This window comes from Taudactylus pleione, unplaced genomic scaffold, assembly GCF_031769625.1.
Source record: "Taudactylus pleione unplaced genomic scaffold, aTauple2 ptg001123l, whole genome shotgun sequence".
NCBI classification, from domain to species: Eukaryota; Metazoa; Chordata; class Amphibia; order Anura; family Myobatrachidae; genus Taudactylus; species Taudactylus pleione.
Window position 1 is genome coordinate 1,447,559 of NW_028285524.1, and position 10,138 is coordinate 1,457,696.

Here is a 10,138-nt window from a genome sequence, read left to right on the forward strand (position 1 = left end):
GTTTGAGAACCACTGAGCTATTTTATTCTGTTGGTCGGTATTATTTATCTTAGGAACGAGGGATAAAATTGCTTGCCGAGCGGAACGAGGAAGAAGAGGAGACATCTGTTGTGTTACAGGATGGCCTCTCCTGCTCAGAGAACGTAACTGGAGCACAAGTGAATTTGGATGAGAGTGGCCGCCTTAATTGGCCAGTGTTGTTCTTGTATCCAGAGCACAGTCAGACAGACTTCATCTCTTCGTTTCAAGAGGACTCTAGGTAGGAACCATGCTTCACATCCTTAGTGGTAGCTATTGTGTGTATTATCTGACACCTATCTCAAATTCCAATGCCTGGTAGGTGTTAGGATCCCTTGATAAAGGGTACTACCATGTCATATGAGGTTCAGTCACGCCAGTTTCCATCCCATGCTGTTCAGTGTCACAAGCTGGAGGATCGTATACCCTCTCATTCTATTAATCCAGATCGATCAAGGTTCTTCTATGTAGCTAATAAAGTGTTCTGACTGGTAGGATAATACCACTCCATACTGAGCATCCAATCCTGAGTATAGTGTTCATTCTAGCACCCTGCACCTGTCACAACCTGTGCAGTTCCTTACACTGGATGTTACATTATATGATCAAATTTGGTAAGAGTAGAAGGCTATTTTTTATTATTTTTTTTTATAATGTTTTTTATTCAATAGATGAAAAATATACAGCAAAGGCACTTAATAACAGAGAAAAGTAATTTAAAACATTTGCCAAATGATGACAAAAAGTGACCTAAATTAACATCTCGCATAAGAAGTAGTTGCATAAACTGCTTTCATCTAAATTGTAGAACAATAAAAATAGAGAGAAAAGGGAAAAAGTAAAATGATAAAAGAAAGAGAAGTGGTAAACCACGTGAAAGAGGAGAAGAAAAGAGAAGAAGGTTGTTACCCAACTTGATTCCTATATAACTCTACCTCCATCTGAAGAACCCAATGTATGCACAAGGATGGACATAATAGAACTAACGTATAGAAATTTCATGACCCAGCTTTATAGGAATGCTGGGGGAGTCTCAAAGTTTGAAGTCCAAGGGTCCCATATTTTAATAAAGCTTTTGGAAGAATTAAGTAAAATGCTTGTCATGTATTCCATATTGTAGGGACCTTCATTGTTTTCCAAGCTGGTAACTGCTGAAATAACATGTCTAACAAGTTTGTGTTGGTGATGCGTGGCATCTGGGATACAGAGAGGCAATAGGAAATATTTAGGATTAAAAGGAATATTTTATACCTACCAAAGTGTGAGGGAGAGATTTAATTTAATTCCAAAAAGAAACAAGTTTTGGACAGGTCCACCAAGTGTGCAAGAAAGTACCAATATCAGTGCCACATCTCCAATACAAATTCGTAGAATATGGGAACATATTTTGCAGCCGTGATGGAACACAATACCGTCTGTAAAAGAGTTTATAAGCATTTTCTTTTATACGTACACATATGGAGCTAGGCGCTACGTTAGAAGAGTTGTCAGCCCAATCCTCAGTATCCAGGGTTTCTTCTATTACCGCCTCCCAAGCCAATTCATGTGGGTCTTTTAAGTCAGTGCGAGATTGTGATAGCTCTGAGTATAATGCTGAGATAAGACCCTTAGTACTAGTGCCACGAAGGGACAGTGGTTCGCAAACGGTTAGTGGTCTACTAGTGAGCCGATGTTTCATAGTGGAGTGAAGATGTCTTAGCTATAGGTATTGGTAAAAGTGTTTATGTGCTATATTGAAATTGTCTTGAATGTCTACAAATGTGGAAAATATCAGGTCATAAGTAATGTCATTCAAGACCCTAATCCCCGCCCCTCCAGCTTGCCAATGCCTAAAAGAAGCGGGACGACAGCCTGGTCAAAAGTCAGGGTTGTCAAACAAGAGAACTATGGCGCTCGGGTGCGGAGCAATATGAAGTCGTCGATTAGCAAGATCCCATATTTCTAAAGAGAGTGATAAGACCGGGTGGGCTGATACGAGTTTAGGTCTAGACAACTGAGGAAGCCATAGTAAAGTAGAAGGCAAGTCTGCTCAGATAGCATATGCTTCAATCGTAACCCATTCTCTTTCCGATTTCGGTTGGCTCCACATGACACACTGAGCGAGCCTGGCTGCAATGTAATAAAGTTTGACGTTTGGGAGACCTAAGCCACCTCCTAGATGTGTGATCTTGTAAATGTCACGTCCAACCCTAGTTCGCTTCTTGGACTATATGAATTGGGAAGTGATATGATGTAGATATTTATAAACCTATGAAGGGACCGTCACCGGCAATGTTTGAAATAAATACATTAATCGCGGCAATAGGTTCATCTCAACGGCATTGATCCGACCAATCCACAAATATAGCAGCCACTCCAGTTGTCGACATCCGTTTTAGATTGCTCTAAAAGCTCGGGATAGTTAGCTTGGAATAATTGATGATAATTTCTAGCAAGATTAACGCCTAAATATCGAATTTGTCGTCTGTGCCGTTGGGATGAATAACTATGTTCCAATGTATGTTTTGGGTCTCCTGGAATGTAAAGGTCCAGAACTTCTGTTTTTTCGTGTATTGACTTTATAACCCTAGTGGCTGCCATATTCTTCAATCTCTTTAAATAGATGAGAGAGTTAAGAATTCGGATCAGACATAGGGCCTGACTCACTACGGATCGCAATATTGCGCACGCATGCAACTCAACTGCAATAGCAAGAAAATCCATTACGATCAGAATGCAAACGCAGCACTGCATAAGGACGCCCACTTTACCATACACACATCCGTAATGCTTAACAGAATAGCGAAATCATCGGTACAATCGAGTACCATCGGACCCATACACACACTTGCACAAGCCCTGACCTCACTCAGATATTGCTAACATCCACGCACGCTATGAGACCTCAGGCTGCGTATGGCTACACAATGGATAATTTGTGTACGCTCCTGCAACGGCACTGATATGCACTGGCACGCCTGCGTTCGAATGATCACTCCCTCCCCGTCACCTCCCACAAACGGCACTTCCTGTCAATCACTCTGCGATGGGTCTGCATAGCCTCTGTGATCACAGTCCCAATCGCAGTGGCCGGTTCGCGCACTTCGATGCGTACACATGCGCAGAGCACAACATTCGGCCGATTGCGTGCGTATTAGCAACTGCGATCCTTGCTGAATCAGGCCCATAGTCTAGAAAACATTGTCTGCGTATAACACAAAATTATGTTCTACATCATTTACCTTAATACCTTTTTAATATTGGGATTAGACCGGATTTTAGGAAAGCTGTTTTAGTCTTTGAAAACCATCACTTGACTCTGGTCTAGTTTACAAAACTCAAACTGCTGGTCCACAAGATGACTAATTCTGTATTTCAGTATTTGGGTGTTGCTTGGGTAGTCATGGCATAGTCTGCTTCCTCATAGTGTCTGTGCATTTGTAGGTTTACTGATCACCTGAATGAAATGTTTGCTCAGGATTTGCCTCCTTGGGATGCAGAGAGAAAATACCTCGCACACAATCTGGAGGTAAGTAAAACAGAAAGGAGAAGCCAATACAAAGCCTCATAATAGGTGGGTTTTGGCAAGAAGCAAAACCAAAAGCAAAAAACCCCACCTCTTTTTAGGGGGCACTCTTATATATGATTTAAAACATTTCCACACAAGAAGGAAGCAGAGGTAGCTGGACTGCCAGGCTCAGATTATTCTTTTATACACATTTAGTATGACTGAGAGGTTTTGTTTTCATTTGAGCTCATGAACTGTCACTACTAGTGTTTGCTTCTTTATGTAGAAAAAGGCAGCCAAAACCAGAAAACCTGGCATGCGACTAAATCCTAAATTTTACAGAACTTTATCAACTTTTTATGCTATTTTTGCTATATCAATGCAAGTCTTTTTCTGCTCTAAGTAATTATCTGCCGCTGTGTCATCTTAATGGTATAAAACTGCTGATGAGAATTTTTGCTGTTGACCTATCTTTAATGGTAAAAAAAAAACCTGTTGAATCCTGAAAACCTGTTCAGGATATTGTAAAATCCTGGCTACATGAAATCAAACCAACTTTGGTGACAATATGTTTTTTATTGTATATGCAGCTGCTGTACATATCTTGCGAAAATAGGATTTCTTAGACTATCTAAACTGATATTACATATTTCTGACTTACCAACAGGTCAGCAATTAACCACGCACGGTTTCTTTTGTGTTGTTCCTTATTACTTTTTTCTATTATTTTCTATCATTTTTACCTGTGGCAACATATGCTGTATTATAAATTGATTGTTTGATATATGTACCAAAGAACAATCCTATAGAGAAACTTGGTCACCTGGGATAACATACTATGTATTAACAATTTATATACGCCTAAAAATTATTCTGGCATAGCACTTGCATTCAAAGCATTGGTGCTACCATAGAAATATTCTCGCCCATATACTGAATTATAAGGGAGAATTAAGCTCTACATGCTTTGTTAAAATTACTGTATATGTTGTTTTTTTTGTTTTGTTTTTTGTATAATAAGGATAATACTGATAGGGCTTCTCAGTGTATCTATTCTTCACCATAGAGATAACAATATGATATTTTTTAAGGCATGTCTAATAAAAACAATGTTTTAAATTCTAAATAAGAGTGCCCCCTAAAAAGAGGTTTTTTTTTGCTTCTTGACAAAACCCACCCATTAAGTTGAGTTACAAGCCCTGGGGTGCACCACCAACATTCTGTATATTTTTGGATATTATTCTAAAATTCCCATTATTGTTGGTATACTATGTTGTAATACTGCTAATTATGACATGTTAGATCTTGTGCAGGATCACTCGTTCCTCTTTTTTTTACAGCACAAAGCCTCACCAGTTACACTTGTACTCAGCCTTTGTATAACTTTATCTTGGTTTGTGCATGCCCTCCTATAACTTTTATCTTTTTATGTCATGTGCTGTGTTTTTCAGACAAGCATTTATATAATAGGCAGAGTTATATTATTTGTATTGTTTTGTGTTCTAGCACAGCACTATTTTGTTTTGTGTAATATACATAGTGTTCATTCTAGCTGCTTGATCGGGCAGGGTGCCCCGATAAGAGGGTCACGGCAAGCCCTTCTTCCCATCAGCACTCGCGGAGATGCTAGGCTGCCCCCAAGCTCTCCCCAGACTGTGAATAGATGCCATGCGCATACGACATCTATTCAATCTCTGCTCACTGCTAACCCCCAAACTCCCCCTCCCAACTGCACACTGCGGCCCACTTGGGACAGCGGGGACAGGGAGAGGCACAGCTGGAGATGGTGTGACGTGGCCCCGCCTGTATCAGGCTGTGATTAGCAGGGCTCCTCCATAGGGTCAGAGCACATTTCAGCGTTGGTGAGTACAGTTTGCTCAGTCTATAACTGTAACATCTATTAAACACATGCTGTGGGCCTGATTCTGAGTTGGGAGCAAAGTAAAAAAAAAAAGAACCAGTAACTGTGGCTGCCCAGTATTTGTGGGCTACTTGCAAAAGCAGCCAATATTTACCTTGCATGCAAAAAAATAAATGTATTTACACCCCTTGCATCGCAGCTTGGTTTGTTCCAGACACAAAGTTAAGCTGGGTACACACTGGAGCGATGTCGGGCCGAATTGCCGTTATGTAAAGACAAATTGCCTACATCACTCAGTGTATTCACTCAATATGAGCACTCCTGCGGTCTCATGCAACATTGTAAAATTTGTTGTTCTGCACATAAAACCCGACGACATCGCTAGCGATAAGGCGCACATCGCCTAGTGTGTACGGCCAACCAGACGTCCTGACAATATGTCGTTCCAATTTGGCCTCTGAAGACATCGCCTCTTGCCACTCCACTCCCAGCCAGTGAACGTAGAGATGGTTGTTCTAGAGTGTACAGCAACAATGATAAATCGTATATATGACCAAACGATACGATATATTCAGTCGTTTTCAAGATTGCAGTATGTGTACGCTCAATATGGCTTGTTCTGGGCTCAAGGGAAATCGTCGGGAAAGTCTGAACGAATCCCGGTCGTCTCATTGTGAACGCAGTTTAACTCGATCTTTTCGCTTTACTCTCACCTCATAATCGGCCCCTATACCGGCTAATGCTATTTATCCAAGTTATGTTGGAAAAGCTACATGAAAACATTCTAGAGATCCTAATAATCATCCCTTTTATGTGTATATTTTTAAAATCCTGTTCTATAACCTCACTTAATACTATAGACCGATGTCTCCCTAAATGCTTCTGTGTGTCACTCTGCAGGTGTATTTTGAGCATGAGGAATCTCAGTCCTTTCACCAGGTGAATCCAGACAACACCCTACTCCAGACATTACAGAACAGCAGGTGAGACTTCTATCCTCGAATTCTTTGTCCCTGGATCTAGGGAGCAGATTATAGGGCTTAGGGCCTGCTTCAGAGCCAGACGCTCTGACCAGAGCGCTTGCTCTGAATCAGGGCCCTCCTACCTAGATTTGGAGCGGCCTCTTTGACGCTCGCATAGCTGTGGGTTACCACCCACAGCTTATGCGAGCGTCCATGATGATGGTCGCGATGGTCAAGACCATCGGGCTTGCGACGAGACCCTGCGGTAGGGTCTCGCTGGCGCAAGCCCTGGAGTGATTTTGGCTCTATTAGAGCCAAAATCACTCCCACTGACATCACTAGTGATGTCAGTGGGGCCGGACCCAGACAGTAGGCGTTCCCATGGGAACGCCTCCGTCTGGCAGCCACGCCCCCGGCACGCCCACCAAAAGGGGCGTGCTGTCACTCACCATCGACAGCACGCCCCCTTTGGTGCGAGACCCCGAGCGACGGCTACCCCGTCGCTCGCCGGGTCTCGCGCATGTGCACGACGGAGCTCCCTCTGTCGTGCGCATGCGGGTACCATCGACCCGCTTGCGAGCGTCTTGCGCTCGCGAGCGGGTCTGAATGAGACCCTGAGTCTGAGTTGGGCTCCGGTAGATACTTGCACATGCATCTTAGAAGGTAACGGCAGACTGTGAGCCGCACCATGCGTATGCACAGGCAGAAATGGGTGGCGATCACTCAGAACTGCTCCATCTCGTGGGAGTGTCATGGGCAAGAGGACTGACTTACCTGCTGGTTTGTAGCCTGCCGACGCAGGTGGGGTGTGTAGGGACCTGCGCTCATTGGTGCCAAGTCATGAATGTTTTAGCTGCTCTAGGCTGGAGGCGTCCCGTTTCCTGAATAGAGGTATTATAATTTATGAAGGGTGACTAAAGCAAGTGCACTTTTGGTGGTGGGGTGTGTCATTTTCTGTGAATCAATGTATTTTAGTGTGTGAATGGTATTCTGTGTGGTCTATGAGGTGTTTGTGTTGACCACTGAAGGTTCCAAATGAAAAATGGGATCGAGAAAATGGAGGGTTTATTATATAATATTTTATCGATCTTGTAGAGTGACAATGCTTCCTCTATAAAATAGTGATACGTTAGTCTGGTGATATGTTAGCGGGAGGTGGGATGCCTCCTTCTGACGGATATCTTGCACCCAGCATGTGGTTGGGTATGAGTGCCAACACTAATGATAACAGCTGCGGACGGAAAAACAGTGGGTGGCCCAGCCATCCACATGAAGATAGATGGATAATTGGCGTAGACAGGCGAGTACTCGCATCAGCGTGAGGTAGTAAGCAGGCTGCTACGGCTACAGCAGGTGTGTTCGCGCCCTGTGTGCTTTACAGTACACAAAATTGCTTCCCTGTAATGCTAGCTTACTTTAAGCTGGACAAAATAATGTAATAATCAAGATATTAATACATTGCCAGAAATAAAGGTTAGAGGCAGCAGTCATTTCTTTATGCACATTATTTGCCTGGCACTTGTGAGTTTGGATAATGTCAAATATCTGATATAAAAGTAACAAATAATATTTTCAAATCTTTCAGGAGATAATAAAAATGAATATTAAACAGAAATTCTTTTCTCAGTCTCCCTGCCACAGCAAAGACATAGCAGGTTGTAGATTCTTATAGCGTTATTTGTAAATGCATTCTTAAATAAAAACCCTTTATAATCTATGTTTAGTAATCATTTTTAAGCTGGCATTATTACGTTGCTGCGGTTGAGACTGAAATGTATTAGTGAGTTATATTTGTTTGTGTATCCACAGATTTCATGTGAAAGCTGGAACACCTTCTTTTTTAATCCTGGTGAAGCAGAGTCCATTCAGCGTGAAGTATTTTTCAGACAAAAACGTTTTTAGGATATGCTAATGACTGATGTATGAACTACGAACTGTGGCCGATATTACATTAAACAGTTGCACATTACATTAAAAAGAGATATATTTGTGACTATATAGGCATCCAGTGTCCACTCCTATCCTTGCTATGTTTTAATAGATATACTGATTTTTACAACTTACTTTTTTTTGTTATAGAGCTGCATTTAATTCATTTTGTATGACAAAAACATATTTTTTTTATATAAATGCATTGCTGAAAGACACAGACTGAAACTAGAAAAATAAATCCTAAAGGTGCATACACACGTAACGATTTTTTGAACGATTTAACTAGAATGACGCCGTTATCATTCAATCGTTGAAAAAATCGTTCAGTTTCTGAGTTATAACGATGATCGATTATCGTTCATGTGCGTTCCCGTTTGTATTTTGTACTTTGTAGTTCATTCTGACTGACCAGCTGAACGATTTTCATTAAGGGAAGTTACAAAAATCGTTTGTAATTCAAAAAATTGTTCATTACACTTTCAAAAATCTGACAGAAAATCGTTCAGAAAATCGTTGGTAACAATCGTTACGTGTGTATGGACCTTATGAAGTATTTAATTCCAGTAAATAAATGGACCCGGTATTTGTCAGGTAACTTCAGCTTCCCCGCCCCCTCCAGACCCATTATACTTATACCGTCCCATTACCAGCCAAAACAAAATGTATTGATCACTAAATTAGACTTACCAGCTGTGATCCAGTTCCGAGGGCTGTACAGGTCCAACACTTCATTACCTCCCGCTGCTATTTACTAACTGCTACAAACAACAGATACTGGGCCTGATTCAGAGCCGCTCGTAAGCGGCCGCTCGTTCGCTCCGAGCGATGTTCGTACATCTGCGCATGCGCATGGGTCGTAATGCGCATACGCTAACCAGTCATTGCGGTCGGAAATCGTGCGCTCGCAAAACAGCGAGGGCCTGCTAATTTGAGTGACAGAATGAGGCGTTTGTGGGTGGTAACGGGAAGGTGCTTGAAAACGGGGAGTGGAGATCCGAACGCAGGCGTGCCAAACGGTCAAAACGGGCGTTTAATGGGAGTGCATAATTAACAAAGCAGCGTCATCTACCACGTCAGTTGGTTGTCTTTTAGCCTGAACTGCTCGCAGTGATTGCGGGAAGTAAAACCTACCACAAGCACTGCGAGCAGTTCAGACGCCTTTCGATGTACTCGATTAATCTAATAAGTAGCGGAGATGACGTATGATGCGAACGGCCAGGGGACGTCTTTACAAAATAGCGAGCGCATGTTTCGTTCGCTCGCTCAGACATAGAGGCGTCAACAGACCGCAAAGAGCGAGCGCTCAATTTAAATAGCCGGACACTTTTTCTGAACGAACGTTCGCAAATAGCGTCCGGCTCTGAATCAGGCCCCCTGTCGTCATACATTTGTCCCAACTCACAAGTTCCTATTGTTATGAAAGATGGTTATCCCCATTATTACGATAAAATCATAAGGTTGTATCAAATATCTCCCAGTGCAGTTAGTATAGCTATCTAATCTATATATTACTATATAATTCATCTCTCTGTAAATTCTGCCATTTGTATGGTGAAATTGTATGTATGGAAATTAGCTTCTATATACAGTAGATAGGGTTCACTTATGGCTTTAGCAAGAATTATAAACTGTCACACACATGGATAAGTGTCCAAGTCACTACCCTAACAATAGGTAGTCATCCTGGCTCTCTGGTCATTGGCAATATGACCTGTGGTCAGAATCTGCACCTTGTTTATCATAGTGTGGTAGAGCAGCGGTTCTCAAACTCGGTTCACGTTTTGCAGGTCACCCAGCAAGTGCACAGGTCTAATCATTACTCAATGACACATTTTAAAAGGTCCACAGGTGGAGCTAATTATTACACTTGATTCAGTG

At 42.1% G+C, this 10,138-nt stretch overlaps 1 protein-coding gene across 3 annotated transcripts in view; it reads left to right on the top strand.

Moving 5' to 3' along the window:
- Positions 1-8,391, top strand: part of TTC4 (tetratricopeptide repeat domain 4) — a 47,950-nt gene extending 39,559 nt beyond the window's left edge. For all 3 annotated transcript variants that reach the window (XM_088461871.1, XM_088461872.1, XM_088461873.1), the window contains exons 8-11: positions 54-259; positions 3,442-3,526; positions 6,267-6,349; positions 8,138-8,391. In XM_088461871.1, coding sequence (XP_088317997.1) covers positions 54-259; positions 3,442-3,526; positions 6,267-6,349; positions 8,138-8,240 — 477 coding nt within the window. In that variant the 3' untranslated portion in view covers positions 8,241-8,391. The remainder of the gene's footprint in view (positions 1-53; positions 260-3,441; positions 3,527-6,266; positions 6,350-8,137) is intronic.
- The last annotated feature ends 1,747 nt before the right edge of the window (positions 8,392-10,138 follow it).